Raw genomic sequence first — 18282 nt, 5'->3', positions numbered from 1 at the left:
ATGTTATTTTGTCACAGAAGAGAGGTATATTGAAAACCAATATCGACCACGTCTATGCATGAAACATATCTTTGCAAAACAACATTGTTTTCTTAGCTGTTTCTGTGAGAAACTCACCACGTTTATAGCATACTCATATAGTCGACGGACACATGTAGATATATTCACTCCCTTTAATTTATTTAAATTTAAAATTTTCGCGTTAGCGGATACCTGATAATTCAAGCCACACATATTCTGACACAGAATAATATTTGTTAAATAATATAACGGAAAAGTTTAGGGGCCAACAGTTTTGTTGAATTTTGGCCAGCATGTAGCCAGCAGAGAAAGGTGAGTCATTGGATGAAAACTCACATCAATCTCACACCATTAGATCATCATTGATGGCTATTTGATGGCTACCAATCACAAAAGTTGCTGGCCTCCTAGCATTACTCATAATATAATATATAATAGTCATAATTAATGTATGTTTAAAAGAGATACGTGACGCAGCAGTGGTTGTTATTATTATTTTTCTTATGACGTTCTATGTGAGTAGATTAAAATATAAATTGTTTTATAAAAAAATTATTACTAAATTAACTCTTATGTATTTATATATAAATATATATTATTTAATTTATTTTTAATATATATTTTATATTTAATATATGTTATATAAATATCTGATTTAATAATAACTTTTTAGTATATACTTAATATAATTGTTAAGATATGTCAAGAAATGCTTAAGATGCTGAATTATATATTATCTACGACTAATAATTATATGAGTTATTTAATTTATCCTATGGATTCTTTTAATACCCTTCCAATTAATTATAATTCGAATTGAACTGTGATGAATTAAGTCAAATCTCAATTGCTTTAAACTAAATGTTAAATGTATGTGTTCGACTTAATTTGAACAATTCATTAACGCCACATCTATTATATAATTTATTAAATATTTTTATATTACATAGTATCATCTTTTCTTTAAAATAAGTTACTTTAGTATATAAATATTATATAATTTATAAAGTTTAATCTTTAAAATTTAAATTTTATTTATTTTATAAAATTATATACATTAATTATACATCGAATTAACCTAATTTATTTGGATTGATTTATAATTAAATTTGAATATTTAAAATAAATATTATAAAATATTAAAATTAAATCTAAATCTAATTAAATCAGGCTTGGCCAAAATACCTGACTAAATTTTAGATTATCAGTTTATAACGATGAGTTAAGTTTTAAAGTGTTCTTTGAGATTGATATTGTCCACTAAAATCATCCATAAAATTCTAATTGCATCAATTATATCAATTACATTTTTTAGATTGACAAAAATACATCATGTTCATCTCTAACCTATTTTTCGTTGACTACGTGTAATGATATGCTAACGGATCTATCAGTAACACATGACATGCTGATGTGGAACATTATTCGTCCACATGTCATATATTATGTCATTATTATAGATGTACTAAATTGATCATTAACTTTACATTAAATGACTCATTTTAATCTTTGAAATTAAATGTCGTGCATCAAATTAATTAGTTCATTCACTAAATTTTTTTTAATGAATTAAAAATTCTCAATATCCTTAAATACGGATTTTTTATTTTAATAAATAAAATAATTATAATAATTACTGAAATAAATAATTTAAAAAATATTTACTAAAATAAATGTCCATCTCTTATCTCGTTTGTGAATGAGATAATTTTGTATGTATTTCGTTTACAGTGTAAATGAGATATATGTTGTTTTTCAATTTTCGTATATCTCGTTTACAAACGAGATACATGTACACTGTAAACGAGATATATGTATTTGTAAATATAAAAATATATTTTTTGAAAATAATAAAAAATATTAATAATATCAATAATTCAAAATTTTGGCATACAATTAATACTTAAAAAGGTTGGTAAAAATATTAAAATGGATATATTTGATCAATTAGTCCTCAAAATAGTATATAAAAAATTTTAGATTAAATTATAGATCGAATTGGATTGATTTAAGTTTTAAAAATAAAAAACTCATACGATGTTCAAGTTCCATGATGAGAATAAATACGGTAATTGTACCCATCCCAAAAAAGTGAAAAATGAGAAGCGTGATGATAGATAAATAAAATAGAAAAATAATTTGGAGATTATCGTTTTAATTGTGTGTTAGGGAGATAAATAAAACAGAGAAAGAGTGAGAAATAACTGTTTGCCAATTGTTAGGAGATGTTGATGGGGATAAATAAAATAGAAGAAGAATATGAGATAACGGTTTACCAATCGTTAGGAGAGGTTTGCCAATTGTCACGAAAGAGGTTGATGAGAATAAATAAAACAGAGAAAGAGTGGGAGATAATCGTTTCAATTCTCTTCTCATTTTTTCTATTTTATTTATCGTGCATCAACTTCATGCTTCTCATCTTTTAAATATATTCCCATGCAACAGACAAAATTTAAATATATTTAAATTTTTTATATACTCCTATACAACAAACAAAATTTGAAATATAATTATATTTAAATTATATTTCAAATTTTTATGTACTCCTATGCAATAAACAAAATTTAAAATATATATAATTTAAATTTAAAAATTAATACTCAAGAGAGTACATAAAAATTTAAAAATTTTGTCAGTTAGAAACAATAGTATTAATAGTGGTAGTTAAGAAAAAAGGTAATCGTATTAATAATAGGCAGTTTAATGGTGCACTTATGTGCTTTCACGTAAATGTGTTGACGTGTTTATTTTCAATAGACAGTCCATCTTTCCTATCATTTAAAATGGACGGTTTATCTTTCCTATTATTTAAAATCGTCAATCTTCTTTATTATTTGAAACGTTTCATTTTTAAGAGTTTTGTCCAATTTAAATTATTAATATTTTTTTATTATTTTCAAAAATTATATTTAATTATTTATAAATAGATATATCTCGTTTACGAAAATTAAAAAACTACATATATCTCGTTTACACTGTAAACGAAATACATGCAAAATTATCTCATTTACAATGTAAACGAGATAGAGAGGGACATTTATTTTGGTAAATATTTTTTAAATTATTTATTTCAGTAATTATTATAATTATTTTATTTATTAAAATAAAAATTCCTTTAAATATACTAATTTTAATTATATATAAATACAAATACTTTTGATAAATAGGATTTTAGTTTTAATCATGCAATTCTTTTCCATAATAGTTTAATGCTAAAAACTAGGCGACCTGAGATAATTAACTTCTCATGCAACAAGGAAAGAAATTACACACTCACTTCAAAAAATATCATCAATTAAGATAATTAAGTTATGAGAAAGTATGGAGAGACAATAATATTAGTGTATAATATGTAAAATAAATTTAAAAAAAAAATTAAATATCAGATTCTTAATTAATTATTTAATTTTAAAATTTAAAATTTAAAAACTTAAAATTAGCATTTAAATATACGGTTACTTCTAATTTAACTATAATCTCTCAACCTCCGTTCCATCCCAAGACTCGCCGCTGTTCCCAGATCCCGGAGACCATGTTGACGCGCTCATGACCATCAACAACGATGATGATCTCAGGAAAGCTTTTGAGATGTTCGTGTGGGAGAAGGAGAACACAAAGGCTTCATCGTCATGGTCAGGTATCACCCCGAAGGATTTGCAACGGATGTTGCAGCGGCTTGGTCTTGAAAGTTCATATGATGATTGCATCGCCATGATTGCTGCCTTCGACACTGATCCTAATTAATTATTTTTTCGTCTTATATTATCATTGGATGTTCAATTCACTAGGTATATAGATGGTTATTTTAATTCTTAATTGAATGGTTATTTTGTTCGATTCAGTTTAAGTATATATAATTAACAAATGCTAGATGGTCATTTCACTAGGTAACCGAATGATTATTTTAATAACTACGTGGATGGTTGTTTGATAGTCGGTGAGGAACTTTTAACGCCGAAGAGGTGGGATGATTGATGAGGATGGGGTAGCAGATAGTTGGGGGAAAGGGTGTTTGGGTAAATTCTATTGATAAATTAGGGTTGAGATGGTTAATTTTTTGAAATAACTGTTTGGATTTTTTTCGTGTATTGGACCAAATTTAAAACCCATTGCACGCATTGTCAAGATTCCTCATTGTCTCCCTAGCAGAGTTCCTAAGTTATTACCCTTTTCTATAAATATCCCAACAAACTCAGGTATTATTCAACTAATTAAATTCTCACATAAATCAACTTAAACTCTTGCTGACTTAGGTATTAAAGTCTCTTACCTATCTTCAATTGCCGTCTTGGAGTTGACGTGAAAGCACTTTAAACAATCTTACCATCATCTTTGACCTCTTTCATCTAGCCTATTTACACACAACCCGTTTGAGGGACGTCTCGTAACAATTATTATGTTATTTAATAAAAGAATTATATGATTGATTTTAAAATATTTTTTTAAAGCCCAAAAAACATATATTTTATAGAAATTGTAAAAAATTGTGTATTTTGATTCTTGATTTATAGTTAAAAATTTGCGTATTTTTTATGAAAATAAAAAATGTGTTTAATCAATCATATCTTTTTTAAAATAACATAATTATATATATAAAATTTATCAATGTTAAGTTATTATAGAAAAAATAGTATAATTAAAACTAAAATCTTAATAGTCACAAAAAAAAAAAAACTAAAATCTTAAAAATATTTTATAAAAGCACTTGCATTTAATGACATGTGAAAAAAAATAGAATTAAAATGAATGCATTAAAAAATATTGAGAATTTTGAATTTAAAAAAAAATCAGTGAATGGACTAATTTGGTGCACGATATTCAATTTCAGAGACGAAAATGAGTCGCACAATGCAAAGTTAGGGACCAATTTGGTGCATCTATATATAATGATGATATAGTACATGACATGTGGACAAATAATATTGCGATACATAACACAAGCTGACACATGACCAAATAGTATTGTGACACATGGCACACTCGTCTACGTCAACATGCCATGTATTATTGACCAACCCGTCATCATATTTGACTAAACTATGAAGTGACACGTGTTGCTAATGATTTACATCATCAAGCCACGTTAGCACGCCGTTAACAAAAAATGGATCAAGAACTACCATAGTAGACAATTTTAATACATATCACTAATTTCATAGACCACTTTAAAACTTAACTCTTACAATGACACTTTCTGACCTTTAGCACGCATACATAAGATATATAACTGCTAGGAGTATTTTAATATAAAAAAAAAGTATTTAAAACTTTTTTTATGAATACTTTTTTATGATATAAAAAATATTTTTTTAATTTTTTATTTCTATTAATTATTTTTAAAAAAAAATAAAAGATATAAAAATAAATACACAATATATATATATAATATTTTTTAATTGTAAAATTCAGTTAATATATATTTTAAAAACACGTAATTAAGTTATTAATTAAAAAAATTATAAAAAATATAAAATTTAAGTTTTTAATAAATTTATTTTATATTTATTAAAATAATTTTTTATTATTAATAATTTTATCTTAGGTTCTTACTAAATTCTAAATTGATAATTTATATAATATCTTATGTTCTTATGAGAGATTCATGCATCATGCATGTAAGCACGTGAATTGATGGATAAGATGGACAATGCAATAATCACGCAACTCATTTTTTCAAAGCTCATCATTTTGTCACTCTTCATACTTCCAATGAACTAATGAAGCCCCCAACTTTGCTAATATATATAATTGGAAAAGTTTAGGACAACAATTTTATTAAATTTTGACTAGTATGTAACTAGTTAAAAAAAGTGAATTATTAGATAAAATTTTACACAAATTTTATACTATTAAAATTATCATTGATGACTATTTGATAGCTACAAATCACAAAAATTACTGACTTCTTAACACCCCTCCATATAATTATATATAATAGTCTCTCAAACCGAAGAGGGGAAAAAAATTCGACCGCCATTGTATAGAAAATGTTTTCCGTTAAGATTTATATTTTTAATACCAAAAAAAAAAAGATTGGCTTGCTATACTAGTCAACAAAGCAAGTTTTTTTTTTTTTTTTTTCACAACGTTTGTCAATTTTAGTGACTGAATTGTGTTTTAACAATAATACTTTGTAAATATTATAAATCAGACATCAAGAATACATAAACAATAGACTATGATGAGTGGGCCACAATCATTGTTAATTACTTAAATTAAGTGTGCCTGTTAAAGAAGCATACAATGAATTAATGATCACTGCGTACGCTTCATTCCCCCCAAATAAAAAGTCTATCCACCTAGAGAGATGGGTCAACGATTTTGAGTTAAGCAAGTATATAACTTTTAGAATTAGACTTCTACGGTTCTACCTAAAATTGTAATTTTTTGTTAAGAAAAATATGTAAGAATATCAAACTCATTTTCGTTGTATTTACTGAGTAGTTTACTATATTCATTTGCAGACACATATCTCAAAAATCAGTGGTACAAATTGTAGCTTATGGTAAGTATAGTAGTAAGTAATTTACAAAAGAAAATAAAAAAAATTATAAATTATAAATTTAACCAAAATAAAAAAGGTGTTGATGGTGTTACGAGGGTAACCTGAGATAGGTGGATTGGGTTTGAGAAATTGGCCCAAACGTCAAGAGGAGGTGGTCTCTGTCTTGCCTAGTGTCCGAAAGCTGCCGTCCGACTAGTATTTGTGAGAGAACGGAGGGTGGTACCTGCAAAGACACTCCGATGCCTAAGTCAGCAACGGGTTTTAGTAGGTTTAGAGAATATTGGAACTTAGAGATATCTGAGGGTGTCAGTGTATTTATAGTGATGAACCAATAACCACCGTTAGAGTAGTTTCACCTTTTAAGATGGATAACCGTCCCTTTATCTGCCAGCTATCCTTCGAGCCCAACTTCTTTGGAGTGGAGTCTGTGTTGAATCCGACCTTTTCTAAAGAAGTCGATAAGCGGTGAAGGCCAATCTTTAGATTGGGCCTTTTGATGTGTTTGAACCTAAATCATAACGTTGAGTCAGAATATAAAGAGATGGTATTTTTAGAACCTCATCACATATAGAAACCGAAGCCTTTGATTCAAATGAAGGGACAAAACAACACCCAAAAACACAATAGAACAAAACAACGTTATTAGTACTTGTCAAAATGGCAATATCCCTTGCAGCATTTTAACAGAAGCATCACACAAGAAAAATTCAAGACTACTAGTATCTTTGTCTTAGTACCAAAGATATCTTTAATTATCTTTTAAAGGTTTTTATTCATATCTACATGTTTGCAAAAATCATAAGAGCTCAATATAGATAAATAATGGTGACCACACCTTTAGGTACACGACATATGGCGAGTTTACATGGCCTTGATATTTGTTGAAGAAAGAACAAGATGTTTCTTTTATTCTTTTGCAGTTATAATGAAATCATAGAAAGTGGTGTAAAATCTCTTAATTCAGTTGATGGACTTCTTATTTTGGGTTGGCCTTGTAAACAATAATTTCTTTGCCCCTTCTTTTCCGGTCCAAGTTTTTCATCACACAAACACTCCAAGCCCAACAAGCAGCACTTGTGGTTAGGCAAGCAATTTCACCACTACAATTCTAACCCATTCAAGCTCACTCATAATTCTTAATTGGGTTAGATCGTCATTCTAGAATTCTACAATTCACCGGCTTAAACGGGTCAATCGTGGCGAGACTTTGTACCGATGGTCTATTTGTTAGCCTCATATAGCCACATCTCAGGTTCGATTCCCAGCTGTAGTTAGGTGTGATAGAACTTGAATTGTGTGTGTGAGTGTAGTGTATGTGAGTGGGTAATGCCTAGAATTGGGAGCTGTCTAATATATCAACAAAAAAAAAGGTCAATCTAAAAAAAAAATAAAAAATTATACAAATAAATTTTTTTATTAATCAATTTCAATTAAGTTAGTCTAACATAATAAAAATTAGTTATAACTAATATTATTTTAAATTTTATTATTTAATTTGATTAGACTTAATTCATAAAAAGATTTGGATATATAATATTACTCTCTAAAAAAAGAGTTGCACTAAATTTGTGCTTTTTCTATTGTGGCTTTTGGCCTCCCTTCGACCAAAAAAAAAAAAAAAGACGGACAATCCAAACCGCAAGATTTTTTTATTAACGATCATTACAAAATTGGTCAATCGAATTTTTAATAAATAAACCTAAATATCACTTGTTCAATTGAGATATATAAAAAAAAGTAACAGTGTTTTTAGAAAATTAAATTATTTTTATTTTACAAATAATCAACTAACAAAATAATAGATTTACAAAGATTAAGAAATTTGAATTGTTATTATAGAAAAGAATTCTTCATTTTCTGATTTGAACTCTCCACCATACCATGCACAGTAAAATGGATCTTTTAAGTTGCTATATTGTAGGGGTCGCGACAGATACTCAGTTGCCAAATGATAAGCTACACTCTATAATGTTGTCTTGGTCCTCTACTTGTGCCAATGAATCATTGACACCTGGCTTGTGCATAGCTTTTAATTCACATTTGGCCCTTATAAATACGGCCCACATTACCAAACAAACGAGTGTTCCAAAAACTCTTAAATTGCTCACCAACGCAGCAACGCTTATGGGCCACCTCATTAAATTCTAGATGATCCAGATGGCCCATCAATCTATTTTCAAATCTCAAATGTGTCCTCTTATTTTGCTCGTTAAGGATGAAAATTTACTAATTTAGAAAGGAAAAAAGAAATAATAATTATAATACAAAGATCTCCCTTGTTTTCACCTCCATTTTCCATCCGAGTGTGGTTAGCGTTAAACACAATGGGCCTATGATATTAATGTGTTGGGTATTAAATGGGAAGCCATTAGTTGTTGGAACAGTTGTTGTTTTCTTAGTGCACGTTTTTAATTATTTTTTGCTTGTTTGGGTCCAGAACTCTCTATCTTTTGCATACCCCGACGGCCCCAAATCTCTTATCTTTTGCCATAGAGCTTTCAAAATATCTCGTGTTTCTGTCTCCTTCGACAAACTATTGCTGGCGGGATTTTTGCATCCATAAAATCTCTTCGTGATTCAGGATTTCGGTGAGCTCTGCTACCAGCCGCTTCTCTAATTCCTCAAGAAAAGGATTCCTCCCATAATCTGTTGCTCTTTGAATTCCTCTCAGTCTGTTCAAGATCCCCCTTTTCTTTCTGAAAACATTACCAAAAACATTCCTGTTCCACCTTTTTAAGTTCACCGCTAACTCCTTCAAAGCTCCCGGTAGCCAACGCTTTCTGTCCCAACTTCCACTAATGAACTGAAAGAAATCAGGGTGGATACTCCACATCGCCTCAAAACGGAAAGGCTTTTCCCCACCATCAAATTGTTCTGGTCTGAGGACGGCCAAGAGGGGGTGATGGTCCGAATTGACCCTCGGAAGAACTTCAATTCTTGCATCACCAAAGAGAGTCCTCCAACTAGAGGTTGATATAGCTCTATCCAGCCTCTTGAAAACTCTATCTAATCCCACCCTTTGTCCGCCTTTCCAAGTAAATCTTGTACCAACAAATCCAAGGTCCAAGAGCTTGCAGTCATCCATCCAATCCCTAAACCTCCTGCAGGCATGCATATCAACTTGTCTACCCCCTTTTTTTTCTCCCTCATTTTTAATTTCATTAAAATCACCTATAAGCATCCAAGGGTCCTTATTTCTCTTGGAGAAGTCTTTTAAATTTTCAAAAAATATTTTTCTTAAATTCTCCTGCGGACTTGCGTAAACAGCTGATAAAGTCCAAACCTTTTCCCCTGAATATTCAATTTTAAGGTGAATGCACTGATTAAATTTCTCTATAACTTGCATCTTCAAATTACTATTCTCCCACAAGGCCCATATGCCACCCGAGAAACCATTAGCTTCTTCAATAAAATAAAATTTAAAACCAAGAGTAGATATTACCTCCAAAGCTCTAGCCCCACTGCATCTGGTTTCAAAGAGAAGAGTTATGTCTGGTTTATGTTGCCTTCTAAGTTCCTTTAGAGTTTGAATGGTAGCATCATTCGCAACTCCTCTTATGTTCCACGCCAAAATATTCATCATTAAGAGTTATTTTGTACTCACTACGTATCAAGTTCACCCATCAGGGTAATCACTGGGCCTAAGCCCTTCTATGAACATTGCATTTCATCCCCCTGAAGGGGAAAGCTTTCTCCATTTCCATCTTGTACCACCATAATGGGTTGCTCATATGCTTCCACTGCTCTGCTTAATTCTTTTGAATTCATAGGACTGAAATCAGGGGGCTTTGGCTCTGGGTCTGGGGGTTCTTCCACTCCTTCCATATCCTGGAAGGTATTAGGAACTTCCAGGGAGAGGGTTGGACTTATGGGGTCTGGCTCCTTCCAATTTTCTGGATTAGGCCTTGTGTTTTCTATATCCATACGGTGGTTTTGGTCTATTGGGGCTTTGATGTTATTATTTTGTGTAGACATGTAATTTTGGTCTATGTTCATTTGTTGATTTGGGCTAGGGTTGGTTCCTTTTTTAATTGTTGCAGGTTGTTGGCAGTCTTGGGCAGGTGGAGCTTGTGGGTTTGGGCCAGAGTTATGGCTTTTTTGGGCTGTGTGTATAGCTAAAGGTATGTTTTTGGCATTAACATTAGGTTTGTGTGTCTTTTTGCCTCCCTGAAAGCTTTCAGTTGTTTTGTCTTTATTAGCGTCATTACCTGACTGCTCATGATTGGTAGGATCGTGGCTTTCCTCGTTATTTGCTTGCAGAATTGCAAAACGGGATGATTGTACTGTACTATCCTCTTTCCCTTTTTCTTTTCTTCCCTCGCCATTTTGCATTCCTTCCCCTGATTTCACGCTCCTCCTGCCACGTACACTTTTCTGAACTAGCATCCAAGGCCCATAATTCTCCTATGTCTGCTCAATGACATTTTTACCCTTTCCATTGTCTTTGTTGACCATTCTGCCCTCACCTTCTACCTCCAACGCTGAATTCTGAATTGGATTCTGGTTTGGTTTTGAATTCTGCTGGTTCTGTGCAGCTCCATTCCCACTTTGAGCTACTGGACATTGGTTCTTTTCATGCCCTATACGCCCACAACCAAAGCAGACCTGGTGCAATCCTTCATACTCTATCTTATGCGGTCCTCCATTGATTAGATATTGAGAAACCAAGGGCTTGTCCAGCTCAACCTCTACACAAATACGCGCAAACTTCCCTCGGCTTATCTGAGCAGTATTAGAGTCCACTTTAATCGTGCGACCCGCAATGCCTCCTATCTTCTCAAGGATTGCCCTATGATAATATTCTATAGCAAGATCAGGAAGCCTTATCCAAACTGCTATGTTATCTATGGTGGCCTCAGCCGGATTAAAATCCGGCTTCCATAGCCGAATGGTGAGGTAGTGATCCAAAATCTTCCATGGTCCCTCCATTATCGCAAAGTCAAGATCTTCCGAGTTAAAAAATTTAACAAGGAAGAACTCATTTCCTATGTTTATCACTTCTATAGATCCCATTCTTCCCCACATCGCTTGCAGTTTTCTCTGTAAGGCAGATAGAGAGATCTTCCTTCCAAGGAGTTTAACAATGAGGGTTTCCCACCAGTCCTTCCTGAGCTCGCTCTTCACTCCTTCAGGGATCACTACGTTATAGAGGCCGTTTGGCAGTTTCTGAATAGAGATATCTTCTTCTTCCTCCTTCTCTTCAGGGGTAGCATTTTTATCCTTGCTATTAGCTTTATTTCCATCCTCTTCTGACCTCCCTTTTCCTCCACTTCTAACCACAGTAGCAAAAGAAACTTTCTTTGTATTCTCTTGCGCATTTAGATCTGTGCTAGCAGCCTCCTGAATAAGAGGTTCCCCTCCTCCGTTACCAACTTCCTCTTCCATCCATTCTTCCACTCTGGGGACTATAGCTGTACTTCCAGTAAACTCCCCACCTTCTTCCAGTCTCTTACTTTTCTTTGTATTCCTTGTAGATGACTCCCCATCACCTCCGATCGTTTCTCTCGGTGAGTGTGGACGAGACGCTCCTCCCCTCACAAAACCACCCCTCATGCTGGTGGTGGCCAAGCTGATATTGCTGACGGTATTGCAGAGACTACACGAGACGCTTTTACCTTTGTTTATAATCTGATTTGCCAGGAAGAATATGGAAGAAGTCAGGAATATGACCACTAATTTTTTCAAAGAGCTCTATGAAAAGGACATCACTGGCCCCTTCATACTCACAAATACGACTTACCCAAGCCTCAACTTTCAAGAACATAGAAAATTACAAGCTGCCCCAAACCACTCTGATATTAAGAGAGCAATTTTTGGCATTGGTGACTTAAAGGCCCCGGGGGAAGACGAATTTCCAGCCATTTTTTTCAAAGAAAATTGGAGGATAGTTGGTGATTCGGTTTGTTCCTATATTGAAACCCTTTGGAGAAATCCTCAAGGAATCAAGGACATGAACCGAACTTTAATAGTGTTAATCCCCAAGAAGGATCAGCCTGAATTTATAACGCAATTTAGACCCATTGCATTATGCAATGTAATCTATAAAGGCATTTCTAAGATGCTGGTTGCTAAACTGAAGCCGATCCTAGCTCAAAGAATTGCTCCGTATCAATCGAGCTTTGTCCCGGGAAGGATGATACATGATAATATAATAATTGCAAAGGAAATGATGCACAAAATGAAGAAGATGAAAGGAAAAAGGAAATATATGGCTATCAAAATAGATTTTGAAAAGGCTTATGACAGGTTGGATTGGAGCTTCATTAGGGAGAGCTTGGAGGAATTTGGAGTTACAGGGCGCGTTCAAAATGTTATCATGAATTGTGTATCTACGATTTCCTACCAGATTTTGTGGAATGGATGTAAAACAGATGAATTTGTTCCCAAGAGGGGACTACGACAGGGGGATCCCATTTCCCCTATCTCTTTGTGATTGCTATGAACAAGCTATCTCAAATCATAGAAGATGCTGTGACTGTTAAGGATTGGAAACAAATGACAGCAGGGAGAAATGGGCCGTACATAGCCCATTTTTTGTTCGCGGACGACTTGCTTCTGTTTGCAGAAGCCTCTATTGAGCAGATGAAGATGATCCAAAGCATACTGAACAAGTTTTGCGAGGCATCGGGGCTAAAAATAAATCCAGCGAAGACCTCTATTACTTTTTCCAAAAATGTTGACCAGAACACTAAACTAAGCATAATGCAGTTCAATGGGTTCATGAAACAGTTTGTCTGGGGAGATACTTAGGGGCTTTAATCACCAACGGAAAGAAGAAAAAGGAGAACTTCAAAAGTACTATAGAGAGAGTGAAAAGAAAACTCAGTGGGTGGAAAGCAGATTGCTTGACCTTTGCAAGAAGAGTTACACTGGCACAAGCAGTTATTAGCCCAACCTTAAATTTTGACATGATGCACTCGTGGGTCCCTAAAGGAATTTGCAAGGAAGTTGAAAAGGTTCAAAGACGTTTCATTTAGGGAGAAGGAGATAATCAAAGAAAAATACATGCGGTAAGTTGGGAGGTCATATGTAAGCCTAAGGACCAAGGGGGCTTAGGTTTCAAAAATTTGGAATTAATGAATAGAGCTTTTCAAATGAAAAACGCTTGGAGATTGATCACAGAACCTGAATCTCTTTGGGCTGAAGTCTTATATTCAAGATATGGGCGGGATCAGAGTATTCTATATGAGATGGATAGCAAATCGTCGGATTCACAGTTCTGGAAAAATATGTGTACAGTGGCAGAAGATGTCAAGAAAAATCTAAGCTACTCTATAGGTAATGGGGAGCACATTTGTTTCTGGAGAGACGCATGGGTTAAAGGGGAACAGTCTCTGGTTTTGAAAGCTACGACTCAGGTGGATGAGAATCAGCTGAACCGGAGAGTAAAAGAATAAATTTCTCAGGATGGTAATTGGAATCTGGAGCTCATACAACAATTTCTCCCACAAGAAATCCTCAGGAAAATCAATGCAATCCCTCCTCCTCACGTTTCTTTGGGTGCGGATAGAATAATTTGGAATCTAACTCAGAATGGGAACTTTTCGATCAAAAGTGCATATAAAAGTCTAATTAATCAAAACAATGTCCAGGATCAAGTGTGGAGTATTATATGGACATGGCAAGGACCCCAAAAGTTGAAGACATTTCTTTGACAAACAGTTCATAAAAAGCTCTTAACAGCTAGCAGAAGGAGTAAGTTTCTTGGCACTGTACCTGATTGTCATAGATGTAATGGCACACAGGAAACCCTTGCTCATGTGCTTCGCGATTGTGGAGTAGCTTCAAGAGTCTGGGTTAAACTAATTCATCCGTCGCATCTCCAAAATTTCTTCAGAGCTCCCTTCGATCTCTGGATAAGGTGGAATCTTTCATCTAATCTGGACGTCCAAGAACAAGAATGCTGGCAATCCATCTTCATCACAACCTGTTGGTGGCTGTGGAAATGGAGAAATCAAAAAATTTTAACCCTCCAAGAAAAAGGCCTCTAGACCCAGCAAACTTCATAAGAGAATATGTGAAAAAGATGAAAGAAGCATTTCAGGACAGGAGAGGGAGGACTCTTACCCGAAACAAGAGGGAGCAACACATCGCCTGATCCCACCTCCGACTGGCTGGATTAAAGTCAATACAGATGGGGCAGCAATGGAAGGTGAAGGAGAAGCTGGTTGTGGAGGAGTGTGCAGAGATGAATTGGGCCGATGGATGGCAGGGTTTCAAATGAATATCGGAAGATGCTCAGCATTCCAAGCTGAACTGTGGGGAGCTCTCCAAGGACTTCGAACTGCCTGGGATTTGGGGTTTAGAAAAGTGATTTTAGAAATGGATTCCCAATCAGCCTTGGAGGTACTTCACAAAGGAGAAGGGAGGAAAGATCATCCTAATCCTTTAATCAGAAGTATTGAGGAGTTAATGAGAAGAGATTGGTAGTTAAGATGTACCCACACATATAGAGAAGGAAATAGAGCTGCTGACTGGATGTCTAAACAGAGTTTGAAGATTGGCTTGGGATACAGATTTATTGATCAACCAGTTAGAGAATTAGCTCAAATCTTATATGATGATGCTAGAGGAGTTTCACTTCTCCGCAGAATAGTTGTGTAATTGTTTTTTTGTGTTTTGGGCGGCTAGCCCCGTTAAAGTACCAAAAAAAAAAAAAAGAGCTTTCAAAATATGAAGTGGTAATTAGTGATCAATTGAGTTGCTGGTCCCATTAAAATACATTGTCGTAGTAAGTAGCAACCGTCAGCCTTGAAACTCGGCTCAACAAATTGATCAAAACCCCACATAAAATAATTTTATATAATATAATAATTTATTTTTTTTACCAAAGATATGAGACTCGAACCCACAACCTCTTAATTGAGTATGGGAAGACTATGCCATTTGAGCTATTACTCATTGGCTATATAATATAATAGTTAAGATGTTAATACTTATGATATTGAATTATTTAGTTATATATTAAATTATTTAACGATTTTTATTCTATATAAAAATATTTTTACTTGAGAAGTCATCCGAATTATGAATAACCATTAGTTTTTAAATTGTTTGTCTAACATGTGGATGGAGGAAGTTCTATTTGTTGAGAAGGCAATTAATTAATTAATTAGCATATTTTTTTCACGTGAGGTATTACTTGGTACGACCCGATGCACTTGTCGGTTAGTTTATGGGTTATAAACACTGCATCAAGTTTTTGGCGCCGTTGCTGGGGATTGGTAGTGATTAACAACTATCAGTTGTTTGATTGCTTAGATTAGACATTTTAGTTTTCATTTTATTTAAATTTTTTTTCTTTTTCTTTAATATTTTTTATTTTTTTATTTTATTTATTTATTATTTTTATTTTATTATTTTACATAGGTTACCTCACTGGGAGTTCTCTGCACTCTGACGTAGAGAATTCCATCTTTTCTTGTCTTTTGTCTGTTTATGAGTAGGAACAGGGACAAGAAACCTCTGTTAGACTTTGATCCTGAACCTGAAAGGACTTGTAGACGACGTTTACAACAAGCAAGACTTTATAAGACTGCAGAGTCCACTATGGATAATAATAATACTGTTAATGCCAATGTGGCAAATCCGAATGGAGATGATCAATAAAGGAGAGTGCTTAGCTCTTATCCTGCTCCTATTGCGGATCTTTATGAAAAGTAAAATTATAGAAATTAATAGAATAATTAATTTATTTTTGTAACTAACATTTTTTAAAGAAAAGCTAGAAATATTTTACCATCACGCAAATTATTAATCTTTAGTAAATATTTTTAATACTTCACTCTACAAAAAAATAATAAAAAACTGAAATAATTAATAAGTAGAAGAAATCAAAGGAGAAAAATGGTTACCAACAGTAGCTGATTGAAAAGTGGTCCAGCCATCGACAACATTCCTACTTGCCTTGATAATGGTCCTTCCAATGCCATCTCCAATAAACATCAAACTAGTCTTCTTTCTAATTACTTCCACATTCTCGAAGTATGCTCCACTTTTTATGTATATCACAAACCTATATATTTAATCATACATAGTAATTAACAACTTAACTAATTCATAACATGCTAACAAGGCATTATTATCACACTTATCATAATAAGTGTGAGGACAAATTAAATGAACAACTTTATCAGCTACTAATATATAACGAGTACTGTTCTTTTTGCACTTTGAGATAAAAATATATTAGGCTAGATTCATCTTATGCTATATACTAAATAAACTTCTGTTATTCTGACAAAAAAATATATTCTGTTATTTGGGGAAAAAAAAAGGTGGTTAAATTTTTTATTACTTTAATTCTTTAAAACGAATATTAGTAAATTTTACTACTGTAAGAAAAGTAAGTGCATTATTCTTACATATTAAGTAGAGTCCAACAAATTCTTATAAAAGAAGGACTGTTAATTTTTAAGGTCAATCTAACTGATGCAATGTGTTGTTTGTATTAATTTTGTTTCATACCATTTCATTATTCAAAACTAAAAAAAATGTGCTAATTCAATATATTAAATAAAATAAATACAATTAGCATTTTTCTTAGCTAATACAGCTTCCAAGCTCTTATAAATGATCACTCATATGAGATTTTGCTGAAAATGTAATGCAATGAGTGAAAGGTATGAATGGTTTTCTTTAAATTTAGTATAAAATGATTTTAATAATATAATATATACCTGGTTGTGCTAGAATTAGGAGCCATAGCTACAGCTTCACCAATAGTAGTAAAATTTCCAGAACCATCTTTAGCCACAACAACATCAATCTTAGTTTCATTCACATTTCCACCTTCTAGAAGCTTCCTATCCTTAGCAGAAACCCATGAAGGGAACCCTTTCTTCATTTTTCCATATTCAGCAAACACTTGTTCTTTCTTCAAACTTGTCTTCACTTTCTTCAACATTGCCAATGAGTTACTAACATGATGTGATATCTCAATCACTTTCTCCTCTATCAACCCTCTCACAGCATTCCCATTTTTGCTTTGTGAGAAACCATCAAGACAAGTGTACAAATTTGTCATTGCCCCACTTAGTAGAGTTTCCAAATCTTGGTTGGAAGATGATGATGATGATGGATTTTTTGAGAGATCAAGAATGGTGGTGTTGAGTTCTACTATGGTGTCATCAAAGAGTTTGAGACAATCATCTAAGGCTCTTTTCTCATTTGTGTTGAGAGTGTTTTGGAGATTCTTGATTGTGGTGGTGCAGTTGTTGGATGAAGATTTGACTTCATGGACTGTGTGGTTGACTACTTTGGAGATTATTTGTGGCATTGCTTTTGTTTCAAGGTTTGGGAATGTGGATAAGGTTGAGACACAGAGATCAGGGTAGAGTGTCCTTTGCATTTTGAATGTGCTACTAATTGGATATGGTTTTGGAAATGGAGATGTTTTTTCCCTTCTTCTTGTGTTGTTGATTTGAAATTTGGGGCTTCAATTAAATAATTGAGATGTGTTGCTAAAAGGATCAGTGCAAAAATCATGGATAGGATTGGTATTAAGGGAAAACATGGTGATTTTTTGAGGTTGTTCATTGTAAAGAGCTTAAGAGGAAAAATAAAAGTGGTGTAGCAGAAGCTTTGGTTAAGGGTGTGAATGTGTGGTTGTGTAGGGTGCTATATATATGGGAATATGGGGAATAAATAGGGTGGTTTTGGGTTATTGGAAAAATGAAAAAAGAAAAATAGTATTTGAACTCATTTTACTTATACACACTCAAAATATAAAGAGAAAAGAATATCATGCTTTTGTG

General features: G+C 33.0%; 1 protein-coding gene across 1 annotated transcript; it reads right to left on the bottom strand.

Annotated features, from left to right (window-relative positions):
* Positions 1–6176: 6176 nt before the first annotated feature.
* On the bottom strand, positions 6177–18096 carry LOC107633634 (putative pectinesterase/pectinesterase inhibitor 40). The gene is made up of 5 exons (XM_088509674.1): positions 17206–18096; positions 16381–16541; positions 15901–15958; positions 6883–7034; positions 6177–6769 (listed from the first exon to the last, which is right to left on the bottom strand). The coding sequence occupies exons 1-5, from the start codon at positions 17874–17876 to the stop codon at positions 6615–6617; spliced, it is 1197 nt and encodes a 398-aa protein (XP_088365800.1). The 5' UTR covers positions 17877–18096; the 3' UTR covers positions 6177–6614.
* Between the last annotated feature and the right edge of the window lie 186 nt (positions 18097–18282).

This window comes from Arachis ipaensis, chromosome B3, assembly GCF_059453495.1.
Source record: "Arachis ipaensis isolate K30076 ecotype BB chromosome B3, ASM5945349v1, whole genome shotgun sequence".
Lineage (NCBI taxonomy): Eukaryota > Viridiplantae > Streptophyta > Magnoliopsida > Fabales > Fabaceae > Arachis > Arachis ipaensis.
Note: the sequence above shows the minus strand (reverse complement) of the source record. Positions and strands in the feature narration are given on the sequence as shown.

What these genes read in the sequence shown, in the direction of transcription:
- LOC107633634 (XM_088509674.1), bottom strand. Translation starts at nt 17,876, where the DNA reads ATGCAAAGGACACTCTACCCTGATCTCTGTGTCTCAACCTTATCCACA. An exon ending in CCTAATTCTAGCACAACCAG is followed by an intron (nt 16,542 to 17,205) that starts GTATATATTATA and finishes TTAAATATATAG; the next exon opens with GTTTGTGATATACATAAAAA. An exon ending in ACGGTTATCCATCTTAAAAG is followed by an intron (nt 6,770 to 6,882) that starts GTGAAACTACTC and finishes TTGCTGACTTAG; the next exon opens with GCATCGGAGTGTCTTTGCAG.